At 41.6% G+C, this 19,917-nt stretch overlaps 1 protein-coding gene across 2 annotated transcripts in view; it reads left to right on the forward strand.

The window, feature by feature from the left end:
* Positions 1-506: 506 nt before the first annotated feature.
* TESK2 (testis associated actin remodelling kinase 2) overlaps positions 507-19,917 on the forward strand; it is an 82,779-nt gene continuing 63,368 nt past the window's right edge. Inside the window, exons 1-2 of one of the 2 annotated variants that reach the window (XM_084852684.1) lie at positions 507-873; positions 10,746-11,054. In XM_084852684.1, coding sequence (XP_084708810.1) covers positions 10,833-11,054 — 222 coding nt within the window. In that variant the 5' untranslated portion in view covers positions 507-873; positions 10,746-10,832. The remainder of the gene's footprint in view (positions 874-10,745; positions 11,055-19,917) is intronic. The other variant, XM_084852685.1, reaches the window with a different exon arrangement.

Genomic DNA, 19,917 nt, shown 5'->3' on the forward strand with positions numbered 1-19,917 from the left:
CTATTAGATTGCGCGTGTTTTATTCTTTGAAACTCTGCTACCTATCGAAAACGCCCCACGCAGCAAATCATGGCGCACCGCCCAGTGTCCAGTTAATGTCTGTGCAATAATTAACGACTGCAGCCCGGTTGACAGCTGTATCTCCCTCAGCCCGTGTAAACAGTTTAGAATTGGTTCACATACTTTGCAGTCACCGCAAACATGTTCTGATTGGCCTGACGTCCTGTTTATTATCCGCCTTCGACTGATGGCCAATGGGACTGAAGCGCCCCTAGCAACCCGCCCTCTCTCCCCCTCCCGCCTTTTCTTTGGCTTCAGCCGAGGCTGCTGTTGCGCGTGAGTCAAACTGGCCTGTCACTCAAATTCTCTTTCTCGAACCAAAAGGCGGCCAAGACCTCGGCCGTGTGAAAATCTTCATTATAATTGGCCGTATTCGTCGTCCATCAAACACAAGACCATGGCGATTGGTAGATGTCTCCGAGGAGAGTCGGACTCCGCCTTTCTCCGTCCTATGGTGGCTTCCAGCCAGGCAGGCGTCTCAGTTGGTCTGTAGGGGCCACTGGACCGAGTTGAGAGCGCGCGCGCGCTCTCTTCTTTTTTCGGTGCTGCGAAGGGAGGTGGGGGGCAGGGCCTGAGGCTGCTGCGGCCCAAATTTGCGCTGCGTTCCCGCTGGTAAGAGTCTTACTCGCGTCCTCTCAGTGTCGCTCTGCCCTGTCCGGACGTTCTCCGCGGGGCATTAGACCTCTTCTCCCGACTACACGAGTCCTGGCTGGCCGCCTCTTGAGGAGCGTGTGAATATGAGCCGTCCCTTGGTGTGCGTGATCCACCGCCCCTCCTCCTTTTCGAGGCAGGTAAAGGAGAGCGACTGGTTCGGTGAGTATGAGAGACTTGCGTGTGGGGGTTCGGACGGGTTGGTGGGAAGAAAGGGCAGTTCCCACGCTGGCGCTGCACATGGACTCGGAGCTGTTAGGAGGGTGACAACGAGCTGGGAAGCGAGGGGAGGGTGCGTTGGGATTAGTGGACGGTGACTCCGGTGTATTCTTCTGAGGTAACCAGCACTTCCCTTCGTGCTGGACGCGAATGTTGGGGAGCGTGAGGATCGGGATGGAGATGAGAGTGTAAGGAATGAGACTGAATCCATTAGGTAGAGAAAGTTTGGGACGGTGTCCTGAAGGCGTGTGTGGAAATGTTGTGAAGGAAGCATTATGTGTGCGCTGGGGCATGAGGCTGAAGGAATTCTTTTGTAGTTTGACAGTACTTCGTGTAATTTAAATCCCTCCCCCCCTACACACACACACACACACACACCACCACTCACCCCCTTAATGCTTTAAAAAGTAATATAAAGCAGCTGCCTTGGTCCCCTGGTGTCAGGAAATGGTCAAAGATGGAGGAGTGTCTGGCCACCTGGCTAAGGGTGTGGGATAAGGAGGATAAAGTGTAAGGGGGAGAGGGACGATTTCTTTATTTGTCTCTCCCTACGCCCGCCTTGGGACCATGAGTACTATGCCCAATAATTGTGCAAATAGGGATTCATGCTATCGTACTGATCATGATTAAATAGGCTTGTGTTTGTAGGGACGTTTGAAAGATGCAGTTGAGGATATCAAGCGCCACTTAATCCCACAGCCCTGCGACTGTTGCTTCTGGGTAGCTGTTTCATTCAAAAGGGTTGATCTGATCTGAATGGGGAAGTTGAATTTGCACTGTGATGGTTTAATTATCCTTTTGTCTTGTTTTTTTGTTGCACATGGGTTTGGTCTGTGTGCATTTTTTAAAAGATATTGAATGAAAGATGTCAATGCAAGCTATTATTACTGTAGTCACTACAGTGTGGTAGCTTCCATGTAGGGAGGGAGGACTTGCTTTTTGAATATGACCTTGCACTTATGTGCTTAATTAACTACTTTTGAACTTGAAACATTTGCTGCCATTTTCATTGATATTGCTGGAATTGTTCATATAGTTTTTGTAAAATTCATTCTTAGTGGAATTAGTATTCCATTTGTTAATAGAAAGTCACTTACAATTCAGTGTGTACAATTCTAAAATTAAAAGCATGTTTATGATTGGACTTGAATTCCAATCTCACCTTGATTTGTAGATCTACAAAGTAAATAAGGCTGAAATTTTGCAGCCTGAGATCAGGCCTTCATAGGAATGACTGTATCATAAATATATCCATTGTTTGTTCTTGGCATGGAAGTGTGAACTTTGTGTAATGGTGAATAAACATATATGGTGATATGTCTGGCCATTCTACTAAAGTAACAGATATGCATGTATCTTCTAATCCGGTATGATCTGTTTTTGTTCTGCCTTTCGTTTTGAATATAAAGAACTGCATATCAAGGTGTATTGCCTGTGCTGAAAGCATATATTTATAGCATTTAGCAAAGCAGATATTATTTTTCTGAGTAGGTGTACCACTCATCTAAGTAGTCTTCGTAATGATGGTTTGCCTCACTTCCATTTAGAGACAAACTGAATTGAAGAGGGATGATAGGGAACATTATAATAGATGGGCTTTATCAAGTTTTGGAATCTGTTTTGTTTTTCAAAATAAGTACAAGTTCTAAAGAACAAGGCTGGTCACAAAAGATAGCGTATAGAGACTATTTATAATATTACTATTCTCACTTCATTGAGTCATAAAAACATGACTATGTAACTTTGGTTCCTAATATGCAACTGTAGGTTATGGCAAGGTTAAGCCGTAATACCTTAAAAACACAAACCTAACAAGGAAACATTTGCATTGATGAAAGAATGGGAAGGAGACAATGAACCATTATCTGTTGACATTTTGGTTTCTGTCCTGAATTATGACTACTTGAACATACACACACAGAACAGCTTTGCACTTTGTGTACAATTCTGCAAATGGAAGCAAAAATGACATCAAGTGGGAAATAGTTTTGTGTAAAGCAGGGTTAGGCAACTTCTTCAATCAGTCCCAGGCAGCATGACCAATGGTCATGGATTATGGGAGTTGTAGTCTAAAACATCTGGAGGGCACCACATTGCTTACCCCTGGTACAGAGGATTGGTAATGTGAACCAATAATGGTCTGACTGCAAGTTTGAATGGTCTACGTGTTTAAAAGAACCATGATCTACTGAACTGTGTTAAATTTATAAAGTAGGAGTGCATACTTGGGATTTCCTTCACAGGTAAAACATAACTAATTTCCATTAAATGATCCTGATTATGTGCTCTTGTTTAAGAGCATAAGAATTCGACCCTGGAACTTATTCAGTGTATTTAGCTTAAGGTCTGGATCCAGTGGTTCTATTCCACCAGCAGAAGGGAAACCACTGGCGGAATGGATTTCCCCTTCCCCTGAAGCACTCTCCATGCCCCCCAAATATGCTTGGAAGGGTTGGGGGACCCTCTGGAGAAGAATGGAGCTGGGCACAGGAGTTCATAGGGGGGAGGAGAGGATTCGGAAGGTCTGTTGTGCAAGTGAACTTCCGCTTGCATGACATTGGATCCAAATCTAGTATTATCGTCCAGTATGGTCAGCCAGATGTCCCTTGGAAGCCCATGGGTTGTATCCAGTACTGCTGCAGTGCTCCTGTTCGATCTGTTGCGGAAGTGGGACCCACTGCATGCACAACAGAAACTAGCAGTTCAAAAAGCAAGCCTGGAAACAAGCAGAAATGCTTGTTTCTGGATCAGGATAGGTCAGTGGAGCTTCCTTCTGCAAACTCCACTGACCTGCCCTGTTCTGAAAATGAGCATTTCTGCTTGTTTAGGGTTGCCTTTAAAACTGCCACTCCCCGTTGGATTAGTGGTGGGTCCCACTGGCACGCAGTCAAGCTTGAATACTGGCCCATGAAAAGAGCACATTTGTAATAGCCATGAGCACTAACCAGTAGGTGGACCAATGGAGAAAGATTATATTTTCCCATTGATAAAATATTGCAACTTAATTTCTGTTTAAACATGACTTATCTCTAATGGAAGTGCTAGTTGTGGGAAACTGATCTTGTAATAACAATTGTACCAAAAAAAAATGTCTGGAAGGTTCTTGATAGCCAAACACTCATTGATTTTAATGGGCCTAGCTTACAACTTTCCTCTATAAATTTCTTGTGACATAGGTAAAGTTGCTCACCTATGACTAAACAGTATAAATAAGCTATATATTCAGTTTTATTGCAAGTTTTGCAAATATCTGATGTGCAGAACAATGTTAATGGCTTTAGCTGTAGCATGTGTTAAAATGCCTGTGTTTGCACTTCTGGAGGCATTCTAGCTGTTTTGACCTGTGGAATGTATGATAAAGTCTGCATTGTTGTAGCTGTAATGTAAGGGAGCAAAAATGTTTTAAAACCATCTCCACTGGCTTTGTCACATATTCATTGTGGGGGGTGTGCATAATGTTTCTTTCTGGAAATCCTGGAAATCAAGGGTGGGGAACGGGTGCCTCTCCAGCTTTTGTTGGACTGGAACTCCCTCAGTCCTAGCCAGTATAGCCAATAGTGGAAGATGATGGGAGTTGTAGTCCACCAACATCTCGAGGACCACATTTTCCCTATCCCTGCTGTAAATTGGAAAGGGAAAGCTGACAATGGCTGTTCCTTATGGTAATGAGTAACAAAGCACTATTTGTCTAGTTTCCTTATCCGCAGGGCTAAATAGGCTTCTGATCTTACTTTCTCTTTTCCAGTCTTCTCTCTAGCATTGAGATGAATTCTTTTTTGCCTTATGGGTTTGTTTACTGACCCATACACCTACAGACATTGATTCCTTCTAGGATTTACTCTTAAAGTAGGGAACTCTGATGTGGGGATATTGCTGGTAGTATATTTGCTGTTAGTACCTTTGTTAGTGTTCTGTACAGTTGTATTCATTTCCTGAAACATTGATCAGGCTAATGAGATAGATGGTCCACAGGAACAGCAGGAGATGACATTATAGAAGGGTCTGGAAAGACAAAAAGGGTTTAATCTGTCATTTGACCACAATCAAATATTCTGAAGTATAGAATGCTCTTGTATAAATAGTAGCCTGTTTTCTGTATCATGGCACCACTTTATAGCAACTACAGGTGTCAAAGTCAGACATGCACACCCTTGCCATTTAAGAGCAGCTACTCCCTGCTCTCTATCTCCTTCTAGAGGACTTCTTCCCTCTTCCCTTCTGATTAAACCATATGGCTCAGTTTCTACTAGTTGTGTGCTGTAACTGTAGGTATATCTGAATAGGAGGAGCACAAGGTTGAATAGAGAGCAAAAAGACTATAGTTGAATTTATTAGGACAGGAAGGCCTGGCGTGCTATGGTCCATGGGGTCACGAAGAGTCGGACACGACTTAACAACTGAACAACAATCCTCTCCTTCAGAGTTCTCAGGATGATTTATGTCTGGCTATAGCATTTCATCCTTCCAATAACCTGTGAGGTAAGTTAGTGAGAGAATGTAACTGGCCCTAAGTCACCCAGTAAGTTTCATGTTTGAGGTGAGGAATTGACTCCAGGTCTCTCAGTCCAAGTCCAACATTATATCCAATATGCTGACAGCTGTGTCAGTGGGAAAGAAGTTTTAAAAGTAATTTAAAATAAACATGAATGCATGTGACTGGGAGGTTTAAACAGCTTATACGAAGATAATTTTGTACAGTTTATTTCTGCTTTAAAAGTTCTATCAGACCTGGCTGAATTTTTTTTTAAAGTTTAAAATATTTAGAGGCTCTGACTGTGAGCTAGGGCAGGAGCAGGAATGTGAAGAGGGCTTACACACCCTATAGATATATGCTGAGTGTTGCATGGGTGCCTGCACTGTGGCATGGTGGGGGGAGGCTAATGTGGTGGAGGCCAGATGGTGATCACAATGCTGATAGGTGGCTACTGATTGGACAGCAGATGCCCATTCTGACGTATTTGCTCACTGAGTCCCAGCTCTTTATACCAGAGGCAGAGGACTGGGCTGCATAGGAGGAGAGGTGGGCAGGTAGTAAGAGGGGAAAACTGGGATTGCATGGAGAATGAGGGTGAGTCAGTGTGTTGGGGTAAATTAATTGAAGAGGAAATTGATTTGGGGAGTTTAGCGTTTGGGACACCGACTCCATTTCTCTCTTATATGTAGTTCATGGTTATGGGCAAATGGCTTGTGTCTCGGCTTCATTAGCTTGTCTTCTGTAAAATGGATGTTGTGTTGCAAGAGCAAATGTGGAGGTAAGAGAGCCATTTGAGGTTCAGACCCTACCTCTGCTTTATATTCCATCTATTGTAAGCCACTTTAGGAAGACTGCAATCTGGAAAGGCAGGCAAGAAATACATAAAATAAATACAATGAATAAATGCCTCTGGAAACCGACAAATAGGCCATGAGATTAGCACTGTTAACCCTGTTTGTAGTGTTACGTATTTAGAGGTATACTGCCTGAGAGAGCATAAAAGATCCATTTAACTATCATGGTTGATATGAGGGGCTTTCATGGACAGAGCAGGGTCTGAGCAGGTAGGAAAAGTTTTGGATAAGTGGAGATAAACAAAGGTATGCTGGGTTTAGCTTGTGGGTTTGGAGTTGTAACACCTTCACTTCTTGAAGACACTAGCTGCTGGCTTATTATATACACAGCAATCCAGCTGCCATTTCTGCCTCAGTTTGCACTAGGAGGTGTGAAATTTTGGTTTTCTTAAGGAGTCTTGCAAAGCTCTGAGAGAGAACTAGAACCAGGTTAGGGGATAGAACAAGGAATTTGAAGTGCACCTTGTGATATGGTTATAATAGTTGAAACTTGCATTTTTCTGGCAGAAGCCCTGAAAGAATGAATCATGCGTTTTGATTTTTTTTTTTTGCACCCCTAAATAGGTTCCAAGTTTAAAAATACCAGTTTGTCCTGTGTCAAGCACAAATCTGAGACACTCTGGCTCCAACTAGAAAGTTAATGCCTGGTCACTTTAGTGGGTTCACACTTTGCGTTGCTAATGTGAGACATTAAATGAGTTGTTTGTTTCAGCACAACCTTTTATACTGCGAATTAATTTCCACCAAACTAGTTCACAATGTAGCCTGTCAGAGTACTATGGGATAAAGCAGGTCACCTCTCTGGGCTGTTGACTCCATTTGTGGGAAGTTAGAAATATGATAGCACTAGCTAGCTAGGAATTTCCTTTTTTGAGCAGCAGTGATAGAGCTTATACATTTAAAATATGTAGAAAAGGGATAAGATGTAAAATGCTTATACTTGACATCTTCAAAGCATTCTTAAGGAGCTAATTCATGGATGGAAATTATCCCTTGTTTTACAGAGAAAGTTTTGAGGGAGACAGACTACCTGTAAATGACTTGCCAGTAGATTATACATTCAGAAGTATGAAGTGGCCTTCTGAGTCTGTTGTCCAGCATACATTGGTGAAAATTGTGGAATGCAATGGTGCTCTGGAAAAATCTCAGCTAAGGATGTTTAATCTACTGTGTAGATGTATGATACTGGCAGATTGCTAAAATGCCAGTCCTATGGATGCAAAATGCTTAATAGGCTGTGGAAGATGTGACACATACTGCTGTCTCACAGTGTTGCATGCCTTCATGTCTAGTGTTGGTACAAACAAATCTATTTTATATCAATATATATAAAACAGCCTCCTGAATTTGCACACCCCTGTCATAGAAAATAATTTCTCAGTTCATGATATTGCTTCCTTGTCTCTACCATTGCCCATGGTGTATGTGTTCTTTCTATCCTGCCATGGATTCTGGTCAAACCAGTTTTAGAGATTTCTATAGTGTTTGGCTTCAAGATATATCTGGAAAAATCTGAAACATGCCCCCCGTTACTCTGCTGTAATGGGGGGGCATGTGGCTGTTGTGGGCAACTATTTGATAATGCCTGTGACAGTGCTGCCAATGACTGTGGCACACCCACTCTATGTCTAGAAATCATTCGGTTAGTGTTAATGATGCATTCTTGGCAGGTAGTAATGTGGAGGGTTTGGCATCACATTGGATTGGAAAGAATAGGCATTGATTTACCACATGCTGCTAACAAGGGTGTATTTTGAGTCCCATGTTTTCTGTAGAAAATGGTTGCTGCTACAGTTCAGCAGAAAGTATAGGGAACCCTTTTTCCTGAAATCTTCCAGGCTCAGAAGGATTACCTCTTCTGCACAAGAATGAACATGTTCAAACCTGCCTGTATTATGTTATAAAAGCAGTCTTGAGGCTTTAAAATATTGAGGTTGGTCCAAGACTAGGGCCTGGTTCTCATGTCATTTTAAGCCATGGTGGCTTATATGTACACACAGTAGCTTATTTTAAAATTGACCACTGTGTGACCGGGCACACAATCAGGCAAATAAGCTACTGTGCCTATCTTTTTCCCCCCTTGCCCCTCCCTCTCTGTCCTCCAGCCCGCATCCCAGGGGACCTGGTGTCAGACCATCTTGTCTGCTGGCAAGACCTCCTTCCTGGCTCGAATCGCAATGGTGATAGGAGTCGGGTCCCCTATTTTAATTTCCCCAAGCCCCTTTTTATGTACAACAGGACTAGGAATTTTTTTAAAAATCTGAACATTGGGGGGGGCATTTGGATTTTGCTCCCCCTCAAATTTTTGGAGTTTTAAAAATTTCCCCAGTCCCATTGTGCGCAAAAAGGGGCTTGCGGAAAATTTTGAAAATCCCAAAATGGGGTGGGTGATTTTAAAGGGGGGGGAAGGTTACAGTTACTCACTTCCCTATACGTTTCCCATGCATGGCAGGGTCCTTGCGGGGTTCCCCACATGGCCCACTACTCCCTGCCCTGGCACCCCCTCCTTCCATTAAAAAAAAGTTTGTTTATTCATGGATGGGGTGCTTTGAATTGCCACACAAGCCTGTGGAGATTACCTCCATTGACTTACAGTGGAGATTTAAAGGGGGTTCTTTTTATTTTCTTCGGTTTCCCGATGCTGCGTTGGAGCACAGCACTGGAAAACTGAAGGATACTGGCTTGCCCTCCCTTGAACCCCTTCATGTTGCCCAAACATGCAGGGGTGCAGGTGAGGAGAGCCGCTATTCACCTCTAGCAAGCTGGTTTGCTGCTTTCAGCTGCCAGCTTTGTAACATGCAAGGGGGAAGGGGAGGCAAGCCAGTATCCTTCAGTTCTCCAGCGCAGCATCAGGAGAACGAAGGAAAAGAAATTAACTTTTTCTCCATGTGTGCAAATGGGACTTCCCATTTGTGGACATAGAGAAAGTGGGTGAGTAGATCCCAAACTGGGGATCCATATCCCCCCCGCCACACACCAGGCAACAGGACCCATGGTGGAGGGTGGGATTTCCCACCCCCAATTTTCACGAGAAGCACTTTGAAAACCTAATGAAAGTCAATGGAGCTCATTGCTCATAGACTTCCATTACATTTTCAAAGTGCTCCTTGTGAAAATTGGGGGGGATCCAAGCCCCCCAAGTACTGTGTTGTGTCAACAGTCTTTAGGGGGCTTGAATCCTCCCCAGTTTTTGGCTTTTTTATTTCTGCATCCCCCCTTTATGGGCTGGAGACATTAAAAAAAGCCAAAAAACAGAGGGAGGGGTGTGGGGGGGGGGATGCCCAAGGGGATTGCAGGCCATGTTAGGAAGTGGATTTTTAGGAGTGGGGTGTTTGCCTTCCACCATGATCCTAAATAGGAAAAAGGGCCCATTTCCCCCATGTGTGCAAATGGGGAAAAAAGTGGGGAAGTTTGGGCAAGGTTCCTGGTCCCTTTTTATGCAAAAAAAAAAAAAAAAAAACAGGACTGGGAACATTTAAAAAAATGGGACCCAACCCCAATCAGGATTGGAGCCAGGAGGGGGGCATGGGCAGCGGCTTGGGTGCGATCACGAATGGCAGTTGTGACCCTGCTGGGCAAGAGCAGCAAGGTTTTCTGCTGTTCTTGCTAAGCAGCTCGCTGCCCAGTGCCCTAAAGCCACGCTGGAGCGCCAGACAACACAATAAACCATTGTGGCTAAAATAAACCTCACTGGAGACTGTGGATTAGAAGGGTGGCTTATTTTGGCTAAATAAACCACCATGGTTGGGGAAAACCGTTCACAGACAAGACAAGAAACCATCATGGTTAATGCAGAAAAATAAACCATCGTGGCTTAACTTGTTGTGTGAACCCATTCTTGATCTTGTTTCATGTTTTTTAAACAGATCATAGTATGAAAAATAACCTTTTACTGAGAGCAGAGAGCTATATACTTGTTGCAATAAGCTAGATCACAAAACGTATGAAATACTGACTTCATTCCAAATTTTTATTTTCGAATAGAAGGCATCAGGCAAGCTTATGTTTGATTGCCATGATGTTCCCCATCACAGTCTCAAACTAATGACATTTTTGTCAAGGTTTGTAGCAAGAAGCACATCCTGCTTCAATAGTGTAGACAAGGCTTTTGAGATCATCCACTAATTCTTAGCCTGGTAGGGTCCGGGCAGAAGCCATGCAAAGAAGAAATTGCATTCATGTTAGTTCAGCCTTGCAAAGAAATGCACCAGAGTTTACTAGCCCATTTGTCTACGTATATGAATGTTAATGATTTTGTGGTTTAAAGCGGGGGGGGAACCCTAATTTTGTAAGAAGACCTTTTCTGGGCTCTTAGACCAAATTCTTAGTTGCCAAAGGCTGGTTGCAAGCCTGAGATGGACCAGTGTGCCCTTTTTTTCTCTTCTCCCCCCCTCTCCCATGTAGAGTCATGCTCTTATTATTTGTTTGGCATTCTAATGGAGATTTGGGGAAGGAAAATGGTTCAATTATGTATCCTTTGTTTTTAGTATCCAGCCAGAGAAGAAGAAAAACAAATTGAGCACCGAGGATGTGAGAGATCCTCTCCTTTCTAAAGGAACCGTGTTGTTTGCAAGATGGATCGGAGTAAGCGAAATTCAATAGCAGGATTTCCACCACGTTTGGAGCGCGTTGAAGACTTTGATGGGGGTGGCGGAGGTGATGGGGCCGTGTCCCAGATGGGCAGAGTTTGGACTTCTTCATACAGGGCCTTGATAAGTGCCTTTTCAAGACTTACACGACTTGATGACTTTTCCTGTGAGAAAATAGGATCTGGTTTCTTCTCTGAGGTATTCAAGGTGGGTAACTAACCTTAAGAGTTCTTCCCTTTCCCTATTTTTCATATAGTAAATGTAGCGAGATATATTCTCTTCTAGTTTGCTTTGTAGAGCTTTTGACTGTGCTCTGCTTAAGTTCAATGAGTGACAGGACATTTAAATGTCTTGAATCATTAATTTGTTACCTGTAAGAGTGTTTCTGGGAAACGTAAAGCACAATTTATTTGAGTGTTGAGTGACGCACCTATATTAAATACATGCATACACTTAATATGAATTGGAAGGCTTGCAGAAATGTATACATCTTATTTAAATATTTAGGACTCTTTTCCAGATTGAAACAAGGTGACTTGCATCACAAAAAAAGGTAATTAAAGAAAATATAAAAATGGGAAAACAATCAAGATGTTCAAATGTAAAACTAGGAGACTCCTAGTACTGTTACCTGTATTCTTAAAGAATTAAACATTTGCTAAACAGAGTCCTTGAAGTTTCTCGGGCACCTAATGTAGCCTTCAAGCACACCTCCTTAAAGACAGAATTCTACAGAATAGGGGCTGCCATGGTACCTGTTCATCAACTACTCCCAGTTACTCAAGTTTACCATAGATCCTAAGTCCAAATGGGAATAGGACTTCAAAAAATAAATTCTGCTTTATCACAGAGATCAAATTAACAGAATATGGTAACTGACACCTGCAATTACTTCTTTATGACACCTTACATTGTTTGTTTGAATACCAAATACCTGCTTAGAAGCAGTACTTTGGCCTTTAAAGAGCCTGACCTAGATGTGGGGATTCATGCTTCTTACTGCTGCATCAGTCTTCCCAACCATTCAAAATTATTAAAATTAAAAGTGCAAACCTAGCTTAAGGCTTAGAGCATATGAGCTGTCTGAAACATTTTAATATCTGAAAAGAATACATTTTATTTACAAAAAGAGGTAGAAATTAAACCTCAATAGCAGGTGAAAAACAATGCATATCTGCGTTCCTGTACTTGTCAGGTGCAGACTAATTTTAGATAATTTAAAGGAGTAGATCTTGCCTCATGATCTTCTGCCCCATAGAGTGGTTCAATAATATCCCATTGTTGGACATCTCCATTGCAGGCAATTCAAGTTTGCATAGTTAAAGATAAGTTGAAGACAAAACCCCAGTTACTAACCCTACACTTTATGAACAAAGTATATAAGATGTAATGGGGGGGTAAGGAGAAAATGAGACTTCCTGGGGAAATCAACCAATCTTGCAGTCTTCCCTTTTAGCTGCCTGGATGACTTTCCTAGGCACCTTTTAGTCTCTGGCCACTAAGGGGAAATTATTTGAATGGTCTCCCTTCTCTGATTTTTAATTAAAAGCTCTGAGATTGCAGGGCCTTGGTCCATGGCATCAGTAACATACTAATTGTGCTGAATTCTCTCTCTAACTTACAATGTATATCAGAATTCTCTCTGACTTGAAACATCCATCAGATGGGTTGGGGATGGCACAGTCTAGACTTAATATACATGGGTCATTGTTAATGGAGGCCAAGGAGTTAACATGTTTTCTGCAGGCCATTTGCAAACGTCCCATATATAAAGCAGGGTGGATAAAAATTGATGATTTTTTAAAAAGCAGATTTAATTTTTTTAAATTGGATTGTTTTGGTTTAATTTTTTTAAGTCTTAAATAAAATACAGAATTTCTCTCTCATTGGAAAAATAACATAATTAGCATTAAGACCTCATAACATGCTAAACATGCACTGACAGTCTCATAAAAATAATGGCTGTGTCACACACTGGTTGCTATGAAATTCAATCAAACATGGACGTTCATTTTAGTTTTTCATTCCATGAAAATGGCTCTGTCCAGCATAACTACCAGCTCTTGCTTCTTGAAAGATCTGGGCTTTTGGTTTCTGTTTGTCTGACTAAAGTCACATTGCAAAGACATAGGGTGGGTAGAGTTGTTGTTCTGCTTAAGTGACAGTGGAGCTGGGCCAGGGAAGGCAGAGGAAATAATTAAGACAGAAAGACAATATAGCACAGTGGATAAAAATCAGTGATTTTTTAAAAAATAAATTGGAATTTTTAAAATGTAAATACTAAAGGTTGTGTCCAATGCTAGACCTACTTAGAGAAGACCCACAAATTAATGGGACAAATTAAGTTAGACTAACATTGGGTATATAACCCCTAAATTTATGTTAAATAATCACTACGTCAGCATTATGTGATCAGGATATAAGCACATTAGCCATACATTCAATCTCTAAATTGAATCAATGCCTACCAGATACATTGAGTTAAAGGAGGCTTTACTATCCAAATGAAGAACCATCTGATAATTTTTCAAATATGAACATTTACACTCTACCCAAATGTAGGCATTTCATTTTCACCTGATGAAAATAAACTTTTAATCTGCCCAAGAACTGTAAAACCTTGCTTTGACCTACTAGTCGTGAGCATTACATTTTTGTTTCATACTTCGTTTTGTGAGAGTAAGACTAGGCCAAGACAGAGTGAAGTAGAAAGGAGCAACACTGGAAAGGAAAAAGAAGAAAAATTCTCCTGTGTGCATCTGCCTGTATTGTCATACTGAATCTGCAGTTCTTGACCTATTTGCCTGGGAGTAAGACCAGTTTACCTCAATGGAACTTATTTCTGAGTAGACATGTATAGGATTATGCTGTTAATCTCAAACTGTCATGGGTTCTGGTCATAAGAAAGACCCTATACAGGAGTATTTTATTTATTTGATTTGTACATCACCTTTCTACAAAGAAAATGGCACTCAAGGCAGCTTACAGTCATAGATAAATAAAACATGAATAAAGTAATAATAAAACAAATACATTAAAAACACAACTAAAAACAGAACAATAATAGAATATTCCTTCCATAGGTAGAAAAGGAAAGCATGCAAAATAAACAGTGAGGCAAAGAGATGGAAAGCCTGCAAGAATGGAACAGCATAAATAGTACTCTATTTAGTTGTAAACCTACATGTTTTAGTGGTCAGATTTACACCATTGTTCAGGAAATAATATTAAAGTTTTAGTGGGAAACTTGATTTAAATAAGTGATTTCAATGTTCCCGTGTTGCTGATTTTAAATCAGTTTATGCTAATTTTAAACCACCCTGATTTAAACTCTATATTCTAATTGGCTTCCAATTCTTGTTGTAGTGAATTGGTTCCTCTTAAACCTACAACTCTGGCTTGAGCTTGTGTGTACTATGCAGACATTGGTCATGCAGAATTGTGATATTATGCTTCCTTGTAGACCAAAAGAAAAGGTCCTCAACTGCATTTTACCCATATATAGAACTTGGGTACTAAGGTTATCTTGTTGCATTTGGTAATGCAATAATATTTAAAGTGACCTTCAGTTGTAAATAATATGGCATTATGATATCTTAACCTGCAGCTTTCAGTTTCTACCACATAGGTCTCTAATGTCTGAGCTTAAAGAGCTGCCTAGTCTGTTTCAAAGAAAAACAAATGTTCCGAATAGGCAGTTCTTTTCCATGTGTTTTTGATTCTGGATGTTCTGGGTCATACCCATGACAATGTAGGCCATCTGGGAAATGCAATTTGAGTTCAACAGCATTGTATCCAGTAACTAACTAACTAACTCTCTCTCAATCTCTCTCTCTCTCTCTCTCTCTCTCTCTCTCTCTCTCTCACACACACACACACACACACACACACACACACTTCTGTGAGTGAGACTGCTTCTGCCTTCAGTTTTATGTTCAGAATCTTTTCATTAAATTAACAAACCATGCTAGGAATGTATTACACACAGAAATCATCACATTAGCCAGGTACAAAACACTAATTCCCCCCACACCCTTGTGTGACTGGAAAGCACTTTTGTGCACATTTGGAGGAAGAGAATATTTACTTTCAGCAGCAGCTCTTCATGCCTCATGTATGGGTTGCTGTTCTAGAGTGTCCCCCAACCTTGAGAGGCTTCTGGGTGGTGGGGTTGCTACCAGAAGGTGGGGAGAACTGAAAAACTGCACATGACAAATAGAATACTGCCTAGGGTACGTTGTATCCATTCATTGGGACTAATACTTGACAAACTCATACAAAAGAACAGTCAAACATTACCTTCAGCTTTCTTCTTGTTTAATGAAGGTCTCACTTTCTTCCAGTGTTTTAGGCTACTTTTCCTTTTTACAAAGGACAGAATCTATTTGATCAGGAACCTCCATTTATAATCTATACCCACTTTCTGAAAAACAGAAGTGATAGACTGAAAACATCCTCCAAGTGCTCAAAATCATTGCAGAGAGATCTGCTTAAAGTTGTATAAATGATTTGTTTATTATCAAACTTGGATGTTGCCAAAATGTTTGAACTAATTACAACTCATCATACTAGAATTACACAAGTACATCTCTGGGCATATTAGACTCTGAAAGTTTAGATAGCTTATAGCTTGCTCTAATTTATCCTTATCCTCTGTCCCTTCAGATATTCTATAAATAACAAGATTGTCAAGATATGTTGTCCAGATCCTCCATCTGGTTTATTCATGGACTGTTAATATTATGTATTTGATTAACATAACACTTTAGGATAGGTAGGATAGCCACATTCTCTATTCGAAAGAATAGTATAGTTTAGAATATTAGTGCAGTCTTCTCTCAAAATCATGTCTTAGTTGGCATTTTATTTCATCATTTTGGTTATTATTCCCCTTCCTTCCTTATTCTACCCTGCTGACATATCCTATGGGGGAGGATCCTTGCTTAGTTTAGGATTCCAGTGCAAGTTGCCCCAGAAACAGACCACAGGCATTTCATCTACAGTCACATGTGTACCTTTTTCATTCTGTGGTGTTTAGATCAGCTGTGGGCAACATTTGTTGCTGCGCATAATTTACACGCACACATGTGAGTAATGACGAATGCAGATCGAAGGGGGCTTTAACCCAAGGTATGGTATGTGCACACAGCAGATTTATGCAGTATGCTCTTAATAAAGTGGGGAATTGCTACTTATAAAATGGGGAAATTAGTTCCAAAATCAGACTAAATGTTTACATATTTTTGTTCTTAAAATACACATCCACATTTGTTACAGAAGAGGCAAAACAACTTTAGCCATCATCTAGCACAGCAATGGGCAACACACACAAAATCAGCAGTTTGCCATTGAGTTGTTTTTTTTTTTTTTACAAACTGCTACAGAGTCTTAAATTTAGCAGATTTTTTGCTGTTACCGTACTGTTGAAATTTCGCGGTGCAGCTCAGGGGTGTCTGGGGTCTGGGAAGTGGCCCCCACCCTTGCCCTAGCATATGGGTTAGTATACGAGTTCTTTTAGTTCTAATGATAAGGTAAAGATGATGATTGAGGGAAATTGACATTTGCCAAATAAGGAGCAGAGGGTGATTTTATGGAAATGGCAAGAGAGGAAATTGGGATGCTATGCCATCAAGGGAGCTGGTGATGATGGTGGGCTGTGGGGGTAGAGATTGATAGATTTATGAGAAAAGGAAAAGAAACAGAGCAGGAGTGGCTATAATTACCTGACTTCAGAGGAAAAGGACTAAATCTGCTGGTTGGTTGCAAAATGTTAGAAAAATGCTGTAGGCTGACTACCCTTGGGTTTCTCAGCTTTGGTTACAAATTCAAAATGGTTCAAAAGCCTTAACCTAATTATTGAAAATGAGCTGCATCATGTTATCTATAATCCAAAGAAAAGGCCTTTGGATGGGTGATAATGGGGGAGACTTAACAGAGGTGTAGCCATTATTAGGGGTCCCAGTGCCATCACAATTTGATTAAAAATAGTATTCGAAGGGAAAGGCTTGAAACTGCGGTTTTTCCCTGGGACTCCCAATAATATTAGGAAATTGTGCATTTGTCTAGAAACTTAATAATCACTTCCCAGTTCTCTAGACTCTCTTATTAACCACCTCCACTCTTGAACTCAGAGCTGACGGCTCACGTGTATGATACAGTCCCCTACTAGGCACTGGAATGATTGGATGGAGCTGGCAGGTTTCACTGCATTATACATGGAACCTAGCTCTGGACACAGTGGGGCACTGGGGGGCAGGGGAAAACTTTGCCTCTGGGTATGTAAGGTAAACAGATTTCTCTGGGTAAACACAAGAAGATGGCTAAATAGAAAAGTGGGAACAGTCATTCTGAAACGATGGGATAGGTAGGTGCCAGAGTGGAGTAGAGAATTGTGCCAGGCAGCAGCAACAAGGAATTATTTTCAGAGATAAGACACAATAACGTAAGGGATGCCCGTGCAGAAAGAATGAACTGTTGCCCAAGCTCCAGAGCAATAATAGAGTTTGAAACAAGGTACAAAGAGCTCCATGGCTAAGAGGCTGGACCAAGGATGGGTCAAAACAAAGGAAATAATACTTGGTTCTGGTAAATGAATAGAAAGCTCAGGGATGTTCCTTGCCTCTTCATTAATTTTCATTTGATGACTATACAGGGCCAGAGTTTTGTAGTAGTACATAACAGTTTTGAGCACTGTAGTAGTTGTTGTTCAGTCATTCAGTCGTGTCTGACTCTTCGTGACCCCATGGACCATAGCACGCCAGGTCTTCCTGTCCTGTGCTCTCTCCCAGAGTGTGCTCAAGTCCATATTCATTGCATCGGTGATGCTATCTAGCCATCTCATCCTCTGCCATCTCCTTCTCCTTTTGCCTTCAATCTTTCCCAGCATCAGGGTCTTTTCCAGGGAGTTTTCTCTTCGCATTAGGTGGCCAAAATATTTGAGCTTCAGCTTCAGTATCTGTCCTTCCAATGAGCAGTCAGGGTTGATTTCCTTTAGGATGGACTGATTTGACCTCCTTGCAGTCCAGGGGACTCGTAAGAGTCTTCTCCAGCACCACAGTTCGAAAGCAACAATTCTTCGGCGCTCAGCCTTCCTTATAGTCCAGCTCTCATAGCCATATGTTGCTACTGGCATAACCATAGCTTTGATTATACAAACCTTTGTCAGCAAGGTGATGTCTCTGCTTCTTACTATGCTGTCCAGGTTTGCCATAGCTTTCCTCCCAAGGAGCAAGCGTCTTTTAATTTCATGGCTATAGTCACCGTCTGCAGTGATCTTGGAGCCCAAGAAAATAAAATCTGTCACTGCTTCCATTTCTTCCCCTTCTATATGCCAGGAAGTGATGGGGCCAGATGCCATGATTTTAGTTTTTTTAATGCTGAGTTTCAAACCAGCTTTTGCACTCTCCACTTTCACCCTCAACAAGAGGCTCTTTAGATCCTCTTTGCTTTCTGCCATTAGGGTGGTATCATCTGCGTATCTGAGGTTGTTGATAATTCTCCTGGCAATCTTAATTCCGACCAGTGATTCATCCAGCCTAGCATTTCTCATTATGTACTCTGCATATAAATTAAATAAGCAGGGCGACAATATACAGCCTTGTCGTACTCCTTTCCCAGTTTTGAACCAATCGGTTGTTCCATGTCCGGTTCTTACTGTTGCTTCTTGACCCTCGTACAGGTTTCTCAGGAGACAGGTAAGGTGGTCTGGTACTTCCATCTCTTTAAGAATTTGCCACAGTTTGTTGTGATCCCCACAATCAAAGGCTTTAGCGAAGTCAATGAAGCAGAAATAGACGTTTTTCTGGAATTCTCTTGCTTTCTCCATGATCCAGTGAATGTTGGTGATTTGATCTCTAGTTCCTCTGCCTCCTCGGAACCCAGCTTGTACTTCCGGTAGTTCTCGGTTCACATACTGCTGAAGCCTAGCTTGTAGGATTTTGAGCATCACCTTGCTGGCATGTGAAATGAGCGCAATTGTACAATAGTTTGAACACTATTTGGCATTGCCCTTCTTTGGAATTGGAATGTAAACTGACCTTTTCCAGTCTTGTGGCCACTGTTGAGTGTTCCAAATTTGTTGGCATATTGAGTGCAGCACTTTAACAGCATCATCTTTTAGGATTTTAAATAGCTCAGCTGGAATACTGTCATCTCCGCTAGCTTTGTTGTTAGTAATGCTTCCTAAGGCCCACTTGACTTCACTCTCGAGGATGTCCGGCTCAAGTTCAGTGACCGCACTATCATGGCTATCAGGGACATTCAGATCTTTCCTGTATAGTTCTTCTGTGTATTCTTTCTACCTCTTCTTAATCTCATCTGCTTCTGTGAGGTCCCTGCCTTCTTTGTCTTTTATCATGCCCGTCTTTGCACAAGACGTTCCCTTGAGATCTCCAATTTTCTTGAAAATATCTCTAGTCTTTCCCATTCTGTTGTTTTCCTCGATTTCTTTGCATTGTTCATTTAAGAAGGCCTTCTTGTCTCTCCTTGCTATGTCCTGGTAATCTCCATTCAGTTGGGTATATCTTCCCCTTTCTCCCTTGCTTTTCGCTTCCCTTCTTTCGTCAGCTACTTGTCAAGCCTCATCAGACAGCCACTTTGCTTTCTTGCATTTCTTTTTCTTGGGGATGGATTGAGTTGCTGCCTTCTGAACAGTGTTACGGACCTCCGTCCATAGTTCCTCGGGCACTCTGTCTATCAGGTCTAATCCCTGAAATCTATTCCTCACCTCCACTGTGTATTCATAAGGGATATGATTGAAGTCATACCTGAATGGTTTAGTGGTTTTCCCTACGTTCTTCAATTTGAGCTGGAATTTTGCAACAAGAAGCTCATGATCTGAGCCACAGTCAGCTCCAGGTCTTGTTTTGACTGACTGTATAGAGCTTCTCCATCTTTGGCTGCAAAGTACATAATCAATCTGATTTCGATATTGACCATCTGGTGATGTCAATCTTGCCATCTCATGTTTGACCACCTCCAGCTTACCTTGATTCATTGATCTTACATTCCAGGTTCCTAAACAATATTGTTCTTTACAGCATCGGACTTTCTTTTCACCACCAGACACATC

This window comes from Heloderma suspectum, chromosome 4 (assembly GCF_057233095.1).
Source record: "Heloderma suspectum isolate Gila_16-S chromosome 4, 16-S_ref, whole genome shotgun sequence".
In the NCBI taxonomy this organism is placed as follows: domain Eukaryota; kingdom Metazoa; phylum Chordata; class Lepidosauria; order Squamata; family Helodermatidae; genus Heloderma; species Heloderma suspectum.